The sequence below is a fragment of the Lepisma saccharinum genome, chromosome 7 (genome assembly GCF_977018435.1).
Source record: "Lepisma saccharinum chromosome 7, izLepSacc3.1, whole genome shotgun sequence".
Taxonomy (NCBI): domain Eukaryota; kingdom Metazoa; phylum Arthropoda; class Insecta; order Zygentoma; family Lepismatidae; genus Lepisma; species Lepisma saccharinum.
The window spans coordinates 40477695-40493389 of NC_139235.1; the positions used below are offsets into that span (position 1 = coordinate 40477695).

The following is a 15695-nucleotide window of genomic DNA, read 5'->3' on the forward strand; positions in this document are numbered from 1 at the left end:
TGCTATGAACCAGGGCCGGCACAAGTCATTTTGCCGCCCTGGGCGGTGGCAGCAGATGCCGATCCAGTTCGAATGCCCCCCCCCTAACCCCCGTCATTACGCAGCAACGGGAAATTGAAAATCAATATATTCCTAAGTAAAACATCAAAATATAAAATAAATAATGAGACTTCTTGTGCTATTTCAATACTATTAAGTGCAAAAGAATATCTCGCTCGACCACAGCTTTCAATAGGCTTATTTTTTTCTTTTCCTCAAATTTTGCTGCCCTAAAAATTTGCCGCTCTGGGCGGTGGCACGGTTCGCCCTCTTCTTCCGCCGGCCCTGCTATGAACTTGGTAACCCATCAAAGCATGACAATTTTAACACAGAAAACAATATGCATCGCATTAAGCAGCAAATATGACAGCGTCCTCTACTCAATTTCTACAAGAACAAGTGACAGAGCCAAGAGTTGAAATGCTGTTGGAGCCACAAAATTTATTTATTTTGAACAATTCCATAATTATGAAATATGAACAATTTGTGAATTAAACCTGTTGAAATATGTAAAATTAAGTATATTTTCCTTAAATATAAAAAAAAGTAAGTATTTATTAAAGTTAGAAATATGGAAAAATATTGACAATAAAATGTACCTTAAATCACTACAAACATTACTATTTGCAAAGATATCACAAAATTTCAGCGATATTTCGTCAAACTAGAAGTATGTATTTACCTATAAATCCTAGCCCTGATTATAACCAGTAGATAACATTGAACACAGCAATGGGTTCGGTAAATTGTCTACAGTTCAGACAAAAAAAAAAAAAAAAAAAACAACTGGGAACTTACCTCCAGTTAATCAGAAGAGAGTAGTTCCTCAGTTCCTAATAAATCCTTGGTGTCAGTAGAATCGGACCCTACATGGATGACGAGAGGGGCAGCTGCCTCCTCGTAGTCATCTATTAGTCCCTCACGTTCCATGTACTCACGCTCCATCTGTTCTGCATGACGACATGTTGACCCCCATTCTTCGGACGTGACTTTTTCAAATTTTTGTGCCGCAAGCGTCATGACATCGTCCAATTTAAATGTCACATTATGTGATGCCACCCAGTTCTTTACAAGAGCCCAGATTTTTTCAATGGGATTTAATTCAGGATGATATGGTGGGAGTCTTAAAACGGAATGGCCATGTTCATTTAACACAGAGTCCACTTTATATGTTACATGTTTCGCTTTATGTACTTTAATTATGTCATATAACTCACGCTTCGTCATATCAGGTGTAAAGGGAATGCCTCTTTCTGAGCCAACTCTGCATGTTTTCCTTTAACGAGCCGAGAGTAGGAGCAGGATTTTTGAGTTAGTGTTTTAAGTCCACTTTATGCACAGTAAGGCTAATCGGGACTGGACCTACAGTTTAATGTGGGATCCGAACCACTTGTGCCTCCACTGGGTATTGAACCCGGGACCCCTTGATTACAAGGCGACGACACTACCACTGCGCCATCGGGGAGGCTAGGAGCAGGTTCTCACAGAGCCACTTCATAAAGTTATTGCTAATCATATCATCGTGGTAGTCTCCTGACTTGGTATTTGATTTGAATGAGAGTAGGGCATTGGGGACAAATCCATTCTTGCCTCCTGCATGAACTATTACCAGGCGCCATCCTTTACACAAAGGTATCCGAAGCCCTCTTCCAGAGTCATCCGACCAAGAAAGTGATGTGGTGTGGGTGCTGTGCAAATAAGTTTCGTCCATGTATATTATTGGTCGGTCTTGTCGTCTGTAGTGCATTATTTGCCTCAAAAACAGTGTTCTTTTAAGGCGAATATCTCTCAGAATGGTTCTATTGTTTTGTGTCTTCCTCCACCTAAATCCAATTTTTTGCAGCAAACGTCGCAAACTTTCTTGACTTCCGTCAAAATTTATGTCCGCCTGTAATTTGACATGCAATTTTTTCAATGTTGGCACTTCATTTTCACGCAGAGCATAGTTGTATGTGCACCTACGGATAACGTTTTCATCGAAAGCGTCCACTGACGATTTGGTCACTGGTCTTTGTCGTTCTTTTCTGGGAGTGTGGAATGATGTGGAGGGGCCTTCTGACATCTCAAGAGATTGTCTTTCGTTCATGATAGTCCTGATTGTTCGTTCAGGAACTCCAGTCGTAGCCGCTGCTATCTTGCCAAAATTCTTTATTGGGATGGTAACACCTTGACTGGCTTCCTCCTTCATGAACTCGTGCACGTTGCTTAGAATTTCCAGAGCTTGGCTATGCAAGGTTTTTGATTTCAACTTTGACAGAACTGGAGGCATTATGGAATTTAACGTTCATTAACAAACACACACTTTCACATACATGCACACAATGTCAAACCGATCAAATACTTAGTATAAAATAAAAATATGGTGCATAAAATCCAACAAAACTCACCGTCACTTTACCTGCCTTTCTCCTTGTGTGACAGAAATAGTGCTTCATCATTACAGTTGGCAACACTAGTTAATAGCTAGCCAATGAACATGCACTGCATAAAAGAAGCAACCACTTCACCATGTTATATTGCCACATTACCATCCCTGCCAAACGGTGTGAACCACGAGCTGGAGTGCTATTCAATTGTTTTCAATGATGTTTGCACGGCTGTGTCCAGGAATGGAATGACAATATGGCAACAATGGTGAAGGTTGGCGAGCACTGTAGAACACGTGATGCTAAGACACAGGGAGACGAAACGAAAATTGGTATCTACGCAACGGCAGATACAAAGCATGTGTGTTGTACTCTACAACCTATTGCGTTTGAATGAACACTTGGATTGTTCTGCTTTCTGATAATGATTTGGTTAGAGAATAAATTATTCAATTATTGATTACACTTTTTTGCTTGAACCACTGAACACTGTCACAAAGGTGGGCTTAAGGTTGAGAGTATGGGGCCATGGCCCTCCCTATCAGTATGCCCTCCCCCCCCCAAAAAAAAAAGCTAAAATGTAGCACTTTCATAATATGAAGACTCACCTGTACTAGATTGAAGTTGTGAACTAACCGAATAAATAAAAATAGGTGAACACTTCAAAATGTTAAAGGCACAGTTTGGTATGTTACGAGGGTCACTATTTATATTTTGAGCCTTGGCAACACTGATTAAAGTTAGGTGCAATTTGACGTTTGCATGGAATCGTCTGGCATTATTCACCATAACGTACTTCCAATATTTTGTCAATAGCTTGATTTGTGTTGTTTATGTTGCCTTGGAGATTGCGTGACAACAATAAAATGGAATTAACTCGTGAACATTTTCGTGCAATGATTTTTTGCGATTTTTGACGTGGATTATCAAGACAAGAGTGCATCAATCAACTTACTTCCACATTTGGCGATGAAGCCCCATCCTTTGCCACGTGAAACGCTGGTATAACGTGGCGTGGTATTTAATCGTGGCCGCCATTCGCTCACCGACGAGATTCGCGAAGGTCGTCCAAAATCAGTTGTTGTTCAAGAAAACATTGATGCTGTGCAAAACCTAATACTGCAAGATCGTCATGTGACATACTGTGAGATTGAGGCAACCATAGGCATTAGTTCCACCAGCATATATAAAATATTACATGATCATTTAGCTGTGAGAAAGGTATGTTCTCGTTGGATCCCACACAATTTGACAAAAACTCAAAAAGATGCTCACGTCAATTGGTGCAAACAAATGCTCAATAAATACAATCGTGGTGCTTCAAAAGACGTATATAAGATTGTAACAGGTGACGAATCATAGATATATGCATATGAGCCAGAACGTAAACAGCAGTCGACTGTATGGGTGTTTCAAGATGAACCCAATCCAACAAAAGTTGTTCACGCTCGAAGCACATCGAAACAAATGGTCGCCTGTTTTTTCGGGAAAACTGGTCATGTGGTAACTGTGCCTTTAGAGGAACGTAGAATGGTCAACTCTGAATGGTACACAACAATTTGTTTGCCAGAGGTCTTCGGTCAAATACGGAAAACAAACAAACACCGTCGGATCATTCTTCAAGACAATGCCAGCTGTCACACATCTCGTCTAACAACCGACTTTATGAACAGTAAAAAATCGAATTGATGGGTCATCTGCCGTATAGTCCTGATTTGGCACCCAATGACTTCTTCTTGTTCCCGAATGTCAAGAATAAATTCCGTGGACAACGATTTTCGCCGGCGGAAGACGCCTTTGATGCGTTCAAAAACCATATTATGGAGGTGTCTTAAGAAGATTGGAAAAAACTGCTTTGACAAATGGTTCAAACGAATGCAAAAGTGTATTGACCATAAAGGAGAAAAACAATAAAGCAGTTTTCAATGCCAAATTCCTGTTTTTTCATTGTTAGGCTCAAAATATAAATAGTGACCCTCGTACTTTGCATCCAAAAGTAATATATTACATTGTGTAATTACAGTCACATGTACTACGTGTTCTCCACAGTGCATGTTTCACCCTGGCAAATAAATATTCCCATTCTGAATTAATTCATTACGTGCATCATGTTCCTCGATCCAAACTCTGCTAAAAGATTTCACCTTGGTACCATTCTTAGCTGCAGTGATTCATTAGGGGTTCTGTGAACAATTTTTTTTTAAAAAAAATAACTACAAATTTTGGCCCCTGCTTTGAAAATTTTATGGTCTGCGTGCACAGTACATTCCTCTTGTAACCAAAAAAATCTATTTGCTAATTTTTAATTAGAACCCATGGAGCCCTAACTTTATTTCTTGTGTGTGTGCATGATAGTATGAATCTTCAAATTATATTCCAAAGATCATAGAGTGCAAGATAACCGTCACATTTCAAGACAGAATAAAATACCCTATAGGGTTGTCTTATCATGTTTTACAATATTCCTCTCTTACATGGAAGAAGCAACATTTGAACCATTGAACAAAGAATTGGGACTAATGAAGCATTTTGTGAGTAATATATAGTGCAGAAACCTGAACTCTAGAGAGAAGTGAGGAAAAGCAGCTACAATCCTTAGAAGTAGTGAAAAAAGAGCAGCATTGGATGTTAAAAAAAATTGGCTGGGACACAAAGGAACTACCTGCTGCAAGATGCTCTGGAAGGAATAGTTAACAGGTAGAGTCCTGGAAAGCAGGACAGCTGATCCATGACAATAAATTGGATGGACCCTACAGTAATATGAAGTGAAATGAAACGCACATGATCAGATGAATGGAGATAGCAGTGAAAAACATGCCCATTGGCCAGAAAACAATGAAAAAACATACATTACAAAAATTATTATTTTTGGCCATCCTCTTTTAAACTTCTCTTCATTCTAATTCAAGTTTCAAATTTCATTTTACCACTGTGTCTGTCTGGTAGCCTGTCCAGTAGTTAGGACTGTGGGAAAGTTTATCTAAAAACTGCATAGAGTACACTACTTCTTATATGTAGAAATTGGTTGCAAATTTATGGTTACTTCAAGCAAATGAACATGTTTCTTGATGTAGAGATTTGGGAGCACATGCACACACTCACTTTCTCTGTGATGTGGCCTCCAAGCGAAGATATCACTTGTTCATGTTCCAAGGATCATGTGAAGCAAAGCCCAAGACAAAGAAATGGCATGAAAATTCGATGTTACAAATTCACTCAAGGTTGTTAGCTGCCATCACTGAAGAAAAACACACAATTAAAGAGAAAAAAAGCTTTTTTTTAAAAAAAATAAGAAAAAATTGACTTGAGACATGGATTCAAATGTATGGGAGGTTTCATGTATGGTAAAGAACATAAATAAATGAAATAACTACTCTTTAAGTTTCCGCTGATGACCTTCTCCGACAAGCAAATAGGAGGGGGCTTAAAAGACTTGTCCAGACTTTTCTCACCTGGGAGTATAATTTGAATAAATTTAGCGCTGAAACGACAGTAACTTATGCCGTTATGAAAAATTTAGGGGTTATCTGGGGAAAGAATGAGAAACTGTTATGAAGGTGTTTGGTAATCACTGGTGTAAATCCTTTCATAAAGCCCAAAATTATAATGAATTACACATCAGTTGTAAACTATGCGAGTAATCTGAACTGTTCCTAAAATTCTTAAAGATGAATTGCAACCAATAAAATGTGCACACTAGAAATCAAATCTGAAACCACTTGATTCAAACGCTTCAAATGGTTGGTCAACCATTGATCACTTGATTGCAAGAACACAGTCTTGTATAAATATTGTATGGATATACAATACCGGACCACTCTCCAATTCCTATAAAATTTCGCCTACTTACTAATTTCGGTGTCCTGATGACATATCTGTAGTTCATATTTGGCGGTCAGTTGTGAAAATTGTACATTTACGTGTAGAACTTGTAAAATAACCTTGTGATTTACCACGGTGATAGTCCATATACAGCAATTCGGAACCACATTTCTTTCACAATTCGTTAACGGTCTTCCTTTACGCACAACACTCTTGATACCTTGTGTATTGACATCAGAATGCCTATGAGGTTAGGTTCCATTAGCATAAATAAAAAGAAAAATTAATATTAAAATTAATAAGAGAACTATTACCGTTAACATTATAGTATAAGGGAAACGGATTTCTTCAAATTTACAGGAGAAAGTACTTATGGAAACCATTTTCTGTAGCGTTGTGGAAGTTCGTGAATCTAGTTTTGATCCATTTTAATGCGAAAACATGTCCTTTTCTGGAGAAATTCTCTGTCCGACATGCTGTTTGTTCTGCCGCCATTTGATTTCTGCACAAGAGTACAATGTTCCGTGTGTTAAGATGATGCAACCCCACAGTCAGTGTTTCAGCCTCACCATGTTTTCACTAGAACATGACGTGTCGAGTATTTTTAATTTTCTTTTTTTAACTATGCTTCCCTAACCTAACTTTACAGGAAAATTGTTTTTGGGGTTAACGTCAATTGATTTTGGGGCTAACATCAATGGATTTTGGGGTTAACATCAATGGTTTGTGGGGCTAACGTCAGTGGTTTGCGACGTATTAGCATAATTTCAAATCCGGGCACGAAAATAGGTATTTTCCACTGAACGAGGTTGCAACCCTGCATAAACTGACCAAACACTCGCACAACGTGCCCTGAACCAGTACGCTATCGCCCCCATAATGTGTTACAGAATCGAAGTAACAGTAAGTACTCGTAAATGTAAGAAATAGACATTATCTTATTTAGAAATGCACTATTTCACCTTAGGAAATGTTCTGCATTGCAAAATATGTTAGCAATGTAAAAAATATGATTTATAGGTGTTTCCCTTATACTATAATAGTACTCTATTACCTTGTCTTGCATGAAAAAGCTCTCTCCCGTGACGTCAGAACACAATGTTGCTAAAGTGTTATGCTATAAGTGACACCAAAATGACGTCTTCCATGGAGCTACTGTTCTTATGGTAGGGTTACGTTAATGAAACATAGTTTATTTAGTTTTTTTATAGATTTCCATACTCGACCGCCAATTATTACATGCAGATTCGTGATTAGGAGTTCACAACTAGTGAGTAGGCGAAATTTCATAGAAATTGGAGAGTGGTCCGGCAGTGTAAACTCGTTCCATAAAGTTGTCACATTTTGAGACATTTAATTCTGAACCTGTGAAGCTATGTGCATAGAGGAGCCTTGGTATGAAATACAAATCACGAATGTACAAATTACAAAAGAAAAAGGTAACATTTACTTAAATGATCTAATTTATTAAATCACACACTCCTTGACCTTTTCACATTGTAAAGAAAAGTTACATTCAGGTTACTTTTCAAAAATACTGTTGGAGTAATAGAAGTTACTGTATGCACATCACAAATTAAAGAAAAATCATTACCAAATTCTTTACAAAACAAAACATTGCTAACATAAGCACAATACTTCTCATGAGGTGATTATGATCCACTGCAACAAATGGTCCTACTTGGATTTTTCCTTGTAGTAAAATGGTTGAATTAGTATATTCCCACTTATAACACAATAAGCGTGCAACTATTTCCCATACAGTATTGTGGAAGGTTCTTGCAAGCATAAATAAATAAAAATAATCACTTTTAAAAACAAAATTGACGAAGCAAAAAATGCCAAAGCACATCTGTTTAGTCTCATTTCAATGTATTTCTTATAAATGCATGTTCCCCATATTTTTTCACACTTAGATAGGCTTGATCTTAAAATGTAGGCCGATAAGGGAAAATACAAGGCACTTTAAATCCTGTACCAAGTAATAAAAACATCTTAAACCTTCAGGATCTCTGGACTGATTGACATCAACAAGCGACCCAATTTTTGAAGTTGTAAATGAAATGTGTTCATCTCCTATAACGATCTCTAACTCTTGTCTTCCAACCCTGTCTGGCTGTGGCCAAACTGAATCATCTTCCTGCATTATTTCAGAGTCCTCTATGATCCTCTTTAGTTCATCCATCACACATCGATGAACATACGCTTCTTTCCTGATCATGGTATCATTCTTGTAATTAGAGTTGTTAGCGTATCTCAGTTTTCCATCTGGTCTGAATTCAAATTCTAAGAATTCGTGTCCAAATTTACCTTTATGTCCAACGTAGTAACGGATGTAAAAATCGGTACTGGAACTCATTTCCACTATCCAACACACTAATGCTCCAGAGAAACACAGAAATTAAACTGACCGATGCTCAATGTCTTGAGTTCACCTAGAGTTTCCACGCTCTAATTAACAATAAACACACTAGAGGCAATACTTAAAATTGTTTCTCATTAACATATTTAACAGCGTCCGCTTCGTCCGTCACGAAAGGACGCGAATGTAAAAGTAAACGAAAGAACGGGCGATGCTCCTATTGCACATTAGGTGATCGTTCCCCCATAACCTTAGTCGTTCAACAAAAAGCAAGTTCCGCTCGACGCTCGTAATATATTTGTTATTTTACATCATATATATTATTATATACATATTCTTTATTACATATGATGGGACTTTGGCTAAATTCAAAACTTCTTCCAAAACTAATATTTTTATTTCTATTTGGCGTACTTAATTTGACAATTTGAAGGACGCAGGAGACTCTGTGCGTATTCTTTCTTGTAATTCATACACTGTATTCAAGTTTTTCTTTCCAAATAACAATAACATAGGTTGCGGCATAACTAGTGTGAGCGTTGATACATTACTATAAAAATATCTATTTTACAGGAGAACAAGAACAAGTGGCAGCACAGTCTACATGATTAAAAGAGAAAAATAATAACAGGATTGTTCTCTACATCATGATTACCCCAGGATCTGCCCCTGTGAGATTATATTCTCTAGTCTGTGCATGTAAACCTTGTCAGTTGTCACAGCTTACTCCCGGCTTGCTTTTTTGCTTACCATTTACGACGGATGAAAGTGAAAAGTTATTGTGTTACATGTAAATAATTCAAAAAAGCTTCGAGTTGCATAAATCATGAATGTAAGAAGAATTTGGAAATTAGCATTAAACCAGTTGCTTTTAAGAAGTGAATGAGACAATAATTATAAATACAAGTGCATAGTAAGGTAGTGTGTTTTGATACATGTTACTCATTCTAATTTGTAAAAAAAGGCATGGAAATTAAATACGAGGTGGTGTGTTTTTTAAAGGCTGGTTAGAAAAAAAACGGTGCAGTGCAAGAAACAATTGTATACGAAATATTACGAAAATCGGGAGGGGTCCGGTATTGTAAATTCGGGTACTACTTTCGTATAGGTGAGACACCTATAAATCATTTATTTCGCACTTTTTTACTTTGCTAGCGTACTATTCTGCATTGCGGAACATTTCTTTAGGTGAAATAATGAATTTCTAACGAAACTAATGTCTATTTCTTACATTACCGAGCACTTAACTGTTTTTCCTTATTTCCACACACAATATGGCGAAAGCGTACCCATTCATCACGCGTTGTGGCAGTGTTTTGTCGATTTGGAGTGTGCATTCAGTGTTGCAACCTTGTTCACCGAAAAATACCTACTTTCGTGCCCGGATTTGAAATTATGCTAATACCTCGCAAACCATTCATGTTAGCCCCACAAACCATCCATGGGTAGCCCCAAAAATCATTGACGTTAGTCCGAAAAATTCATGATAGCCCCACGACCCATTAAGGGGACGAGGTTAGGTTAAAATCCATTAGCACTCATTTCGTTCAATTTAGCATATACGGACATCATCATTTTTTCTCGATGAAAGAAAATGCACTGAATTCTTTTGAATTTTAACTTTCCATGTCCCTGTACTCTCTTTGTACAGATGTACATCCATTTCCCATCTTGTCCAATGTGCAGTTTGCATGCACTTCCACATTTTCTGCATTCTACTTCTTTCTTCAAGATTCCGTGTTGAATTACAAGTTCCACGGCATCTTCCACACCCAGCAACAACTTCATGACGCATCCTCGACACATCATCTTATAGTGAAAACACTGCGTGGTTTGAAATACTGACTACGGGGTTTACATCATCTAATACACAGAACATTGTGCTCTCGTGCAGAAAGCAAATGGCGGCAGCAGCAATGGCATGTCGGAGAGATTTTCGTAGAAAAACACATGAATTCGCATTAAAATGGATCAAAATTATATTCCCGAACTTCAACAACGCTAAAGAAAATTATTTGCGTAAGTACTTTCTTCTGTAAAAAGTAAGAAATCTGGTAAAATTTTTGTGTCCGAAAAACGTATTTCTTCAATTTTACAGGAGAAAGTACTTACCGAACTGACTTTCCGTACACTTTTGAAAGGTCGTGGAAGTGTATTTTCCCCATCCGTTAATCTATTTCGTGGGTAAATCATGTATTTTTGGAGGATTAATGTGTCTCCAATCCACTAAAGCTGTTGCCTTTATGTCCTTCCACTACGTGAATTAATTGTTGCATGCGTTCGATGATGCAACCCCAATCATTGTTTCCAACCACACCGTTGTTTTCCAAGAATATGACAATTTTAACTGTTTGCCTAACCTAACCTAACCTTGCCATGCATGGTTCGTGGGGGCTATGTATGAATGGTTTGTGGGGCTACGTGCATGGTTCTTGGGCTATCCATGCATGGTTCGTGAGGTTTCCGATGAACACTGCATAACCACTGATCATGGACAACGCTAGTCAATTGTCCGCCATATTGCATGTAACACAAGCGAAAATGAACAAACAAGAATTACTCAATATGTCAAAAATTGAGATAATTTGCGTGAAAAAAACGAAATGATACCTTCAAGAATTCAAAGGAATTTCAGATGTTTGGCGGATACTGAAATTTTAATCGGAAATGAGTTTCTGTAGCATTCTGAAATTTCTTGGAGGCATTTTCTTCCATTGCAAAATTCTATTCGACCGGGAATTCATGTATTTTTGAAGAAAAAAATATCTCCGACGCACAATGACTGTTTCTTGTATTTGTCAACCCGATGTTCCGTATGTTTCATGACGTAACCCCCAGTCAGTGTTTCCAACCACGCCGTTATTTTGCAAGAAGTGAAGGTGATTTTTTTTTTTTAAAAAAAAAAGCTGTATCACATTGTTTTATGAACACAATTTTAACTATGCTTGACTAACCTTACCGAACCTAACCTAAGCTTGCTGGAAATGGTTCGTGGGGCTATCCGTCAATGGTTTGTGGGGCTATTCAGGTATTTTTCGGTTACGAAGCTTGGAAACACTGCATACCCACTTGATCCACCACGTGTCTCAAGCTGTGCCCACCATATTGTGTGTTACAGAAGCCAAAAAAGGAAGAACAATAATTACTGTTAATGTGAAAAATTGAAATTATTTTCATGAAAAAAGCAAAATGCCACCTTAAAGAATCTTTTTCGCAGTGCAGAATAGGTAAGTACCAATGTTAAAGATGACAAATAAATGAGTGAGAAGTGTTCGGTGGAGATCGAACTGGTAATGCATTTTCTATATCCTTCTAATTTTTTATGTTAGCCAAAAATGAGATTTAGAGTGGAAATTAAATAAAAATCCTGTCAATATCTGAGGAAGATTCAAGATGGATAAAAAAAATTTAAAATTTATATGAGGTACCTATTGTTAGGGATTTATCCAGATTTTTATATCTGGTATAGGCTTAAGTTCATATTCAGGGGAATGTAAATGCAAATTTAAAGCCAGAATAACTGTAAATTTGGCCGTTGTAAAAAAAAAAATAGTGAGTTTAACACACTGCTGTTGCTGGTTTTGCCTATTTCTGTTTTTTTTGTGTTAGTTTTTGCTGATGGCAGGTGTATGGTTATTGAAGCATTAATATTATGTTTACAGTTGGAGCGACAAATCAGGTGAACCATAGTTAATGAATGTCCTCTGAAACTTCTAGTTGTGTAAATACAGGGTGTTCGAAAAGTTCTGGCACTCACTTTTGAACAATTTATTGTGGAGGATGTGATACACATGGCAACTGAATGAATATGTACATAAGTGCACTAGTTCTTGTACAACACAAAATATGTGTAAACCAAAGGTGCATAATATTGTAATGGCAATGGTCACGATGACATGAACAAGGTGGCACATTAATTTAAGTCCACCAAAGAAACCTGTCCAAACACAACACAATCGTATGGAAACACTATGAGGTGGTCTGTCTATGGACGGTTCCTGTAAACACATGTCTACACGCTTACACATGTTCCGTGCCACCTTTCTGAATGTTGCTGCTGGAACCTGCTGCAATACTGTCATAAATTGTGTGTCGGAGTGGGAGGGTTATTTTTATATGCTCTTTCTTTTAAGAACCCCCACAAAAAGAAATCTGGATGTGAGATTGGGGGAGGGGCACAAGTTTTTGGAGATGCTGTGGTTCCCGAAAAACATGCGCAACATATCCATGGTCTCGTTTGCAGTATGGCACGTTGTTCCATCTTGTTGAAACCAACATTGATGCTCATCCTCTTCCAACAAAGCAACAAATCGTTGCACCAAATCCCTGTACATGTCACGATTGACTGTGTTCTCAAAGAACAGGGGTCTGACAATCCTTCGTCATGAAATGCACACCGGATCCCATTTTGTTCCGAATGCAGTGGTACTTCATGCAGGGCATGCGGATTAACTGTTGCCCACATTCGGGTGTTCTGAGGGTTTATGTATCCACTAAGGTGAAACCAGGCTTCGTCGGTGAAAAAGTTTTTTCCAGAATGGCCACATTGTTGCGTGTGAAAGCATGGAACCAGTGGCAGTATTTGCGACGTTTCTCTGTATCTGCCGGTTTCAGCTCCTGAACGACTTTCACACAATACGCGTGAAACTTGGCTACTTTGATAAGCCTTCTGTGTTAATCCAACTTGTTGTGACAAACGTCGTATTGATTTTAATGGGAATCGCAACATTCGCTGCTGCAAGTCTTGCACAAATTCTTGTAAGACGACCACTTCGTTGTGAATCATGCACGGAGCCTGTTTCACAAAATCGTTGCACGAGATCATACACTGCGCTTTATCTTGGCGTCGGATCATCAGGGAATAGATATCTCCATTTCTCCACACACCCTAAATATGACTTACACTCAAAATATGCTTCTAACAAAGTGATTCACTGTGCTCGCGAAAATGCATTGTCGACCAGCTGCATTTGTCTGACTCACACCGGATGCTGTAATAGGAGCACAGCTCTCCCATGATGTCATCTCGTTCATCAAGGTTATACCCTTCCCTCCTACAAACGTTGCCAACTCATGTTGCCTACTGCCCTCGTAGCATGTTTTCAAAGTCTGAGTGCAGTGACTTTTTGAACACCCTGTATAACTGAATTCACATATTTTTGCCATCAAGAATGCAATATGTATATATATATTTCTTCCAGGTGTAAATGGCAAATCATCTCAATGACAATGTTCACACAAAAGCATTCACACCTCGAGAGTATCAGGTTAGTCCAGTAATGCTTTCCAGCCTGTGTTTGTGGAACTATTAAACAAAGATTCCTCCAAATTTATTGTGTAGAATGCTGAAAATGTGAGATCCTGTTTTTGATAATCATATTGACATTCAGCTTCATCTTTGGATATTGCATGTTGTATTTTGATTACAAGTTTGATTATAATTTGAGCATAATTATTCCTGAATGTGTTGTGTTAGTGTTTGTTTAGAATATTTTTCAATCTTTAGTTTATCAATTAAGTGAAAATGACAAGACATTAAGTACAACCATTTCAATTTTCCTTGGCATTACCTTACTTTAAACATTTAGAATTTAGCTTTCCACCCTGTATGTGAATCTAATATGTGATTTTTACTTCCCCTTTTAGGTGGAATTACTGGATGCAGCGAAGGAGAGAAATATTATCGTTTGCCTGGGCACAGGCGCAGGAAAATCCTTCATAGCAATGAAGTTAATCCAAGAAATGGCCAATGAACTTCGCAAGTAGGTATTTGATGATTGTGCTTTTGTTTTTATGATTTTAGAACATTCAGTAGGTGTCCTTAAATGTATGAAACACTTTCTTTTACTCATGCACCAATTCTCCATCCACTCCATTCTGAGAAATAATTCCTTTCCTATTTGATATTATTTTGACCATGAGTGTATTGCTCATAGCTGTATAGCTCATAATATAAGGTCCCACAACTTACATTGAGTGGCATGGCATTACCACTTATTAGTGCGTACAAGATTCCAGCAGACCTTCAGTTGGAATAACCAGTAGGATTTCTCAGACTCTATGTGTATTTGTTTACATTGACTTTGTTCTTATGGCACACAGAGTATAGCTTTTCCTGGTTCTTTTAACAACAAAGATGTCAAGTTCTGATGGGGAATGATGGAAGCGGTTACTGAAGTTAATAGAAGTAGGGGAAACAAACTTGTTTGCATTAAGAAAGCCTTGTTAGTAGCTATTTCATATGTATTATACACTATCTACCAAAAAGTAATTGGGCACCTGTACAAAATGGTTGTCTGGTGGTGCGAACCCTGTTAGAACCTCGTGGAGCCACCTCTTCCTGCTATAACAGCAACCACCCTGTCAGGCATGCTCTCGACAAGTTTGTGGAGGACGGCCATTGGAATATGTCGCCATACCTCTTGCAAGATCTCACTCAGTTGGACAATGGAACTTGGCCGCATCTCCCGAGACCCCACCCGCCAGTCTAATACATCCCAAAGGTGTTGTATGTGATTGAGATCAGGATTCTGTTGCAGGCCAGACCAATAGGTGAGCATTGTTGTGGCATACCACTGCATAGTAACCTCCGAAACATGGCACCTAGCATTGTCATCCTGGAAGTAACAGGGGTCCATTTCGTAAAAATGCCACAAGGTTGGGAGCATATCATTGTCTAGTATTGTACAGTATGCCTGCGAGTTCATTGTGCCACGAACAACCACCTGTGGTCCCACACCGTAGTACAAGAAACAAACACACACCATTACTCCACCACCACCAAATCTCCTGGTAGGCACTATACACTCTGGTAGAAGCCGTTCCCTGGTTAGCCGTCATACCCATATACGTCCATCAGACCGAAACAATGCAAATCTCGACTCATCACTCCACAGAACCGCTTTCCACTGCTCCAGTGTCCAGTTGCAACGGTCCAAACACCACTTGAGATGCTGAGCTCTATTCACCTTGGTGATATGCGGCTTATTTGCTGCTGCTCTTCCGGAATATTCGAGTTGGTGGGCCTTTGTTCGCAATGTTTCAATGGAAACTGACACCCCTATTGCTGCCGTAAGCTCCTGTCTGATGGTAGCCATCGGCTGTGT

General features: G+C 38.4%; 2 protein-coding genes across 3 annotated transcripts in view; one reads left to right on the plus strand and one right to left on the minus strand.

Annotated features, from left to right (window-relative positions):
• Positions 1 to 7678: 7678 nt before the first annotated feature.
• Positions 7679 to 8997, minus strand: LOC145990206 (protein mago nashi homolog). The gene has a single exon (XM_083125872.1). It carries the CDS (start codon positions 8584 to 8586, stop codon positions 8140 to 8142), a length of 447 nt encoding a protein of 148 aa, XP_082981998.1. The 5' UTR covers positions 8587 to 8997; the 3' UTR covers positions 7679 to 8139.
• A 340-nt stretch (positions 8998 to 9337) lies between these two features.
• Positions 9338 to 15695, plus strand: part of LOC145989821 (endoribonuclease Dcr-1-like) — a 145353-nt gene continuing 138995 nt past the window's right edge. Inside the window, exons 1-3 of one of the 2 annotated variants that reach the window (XM_083125190.1) lie at positions 9338 to 9507; positions 13791 to 13856; positions 14236 to 14351. In XM_083125190.1, the coding sequence (XP_082981316.1) occupies positions 13797 to 13856; positions 14236 to 14351 (176 nt within the window). In that variant the 5' untranslated portion in view covers positions 9338 to 9507; positions 13791 to 13796. The remainder of the gene's footprint in view (positions 9508 to 13790; positions 13857 to 14235; positions 14352 to 15695) is intronic. The other variant, XM_083125191.1, reaches the window with a different exon arrangement.

Coding starts and splice junctions, on each gene's coding strand:
- LOC145990206 (XM_083125872.1), bottom strand. CDS start 8,586: ATGAGTTCCAGTACCGATTTTTACATCCGTTACTACGTTGGACATAAA.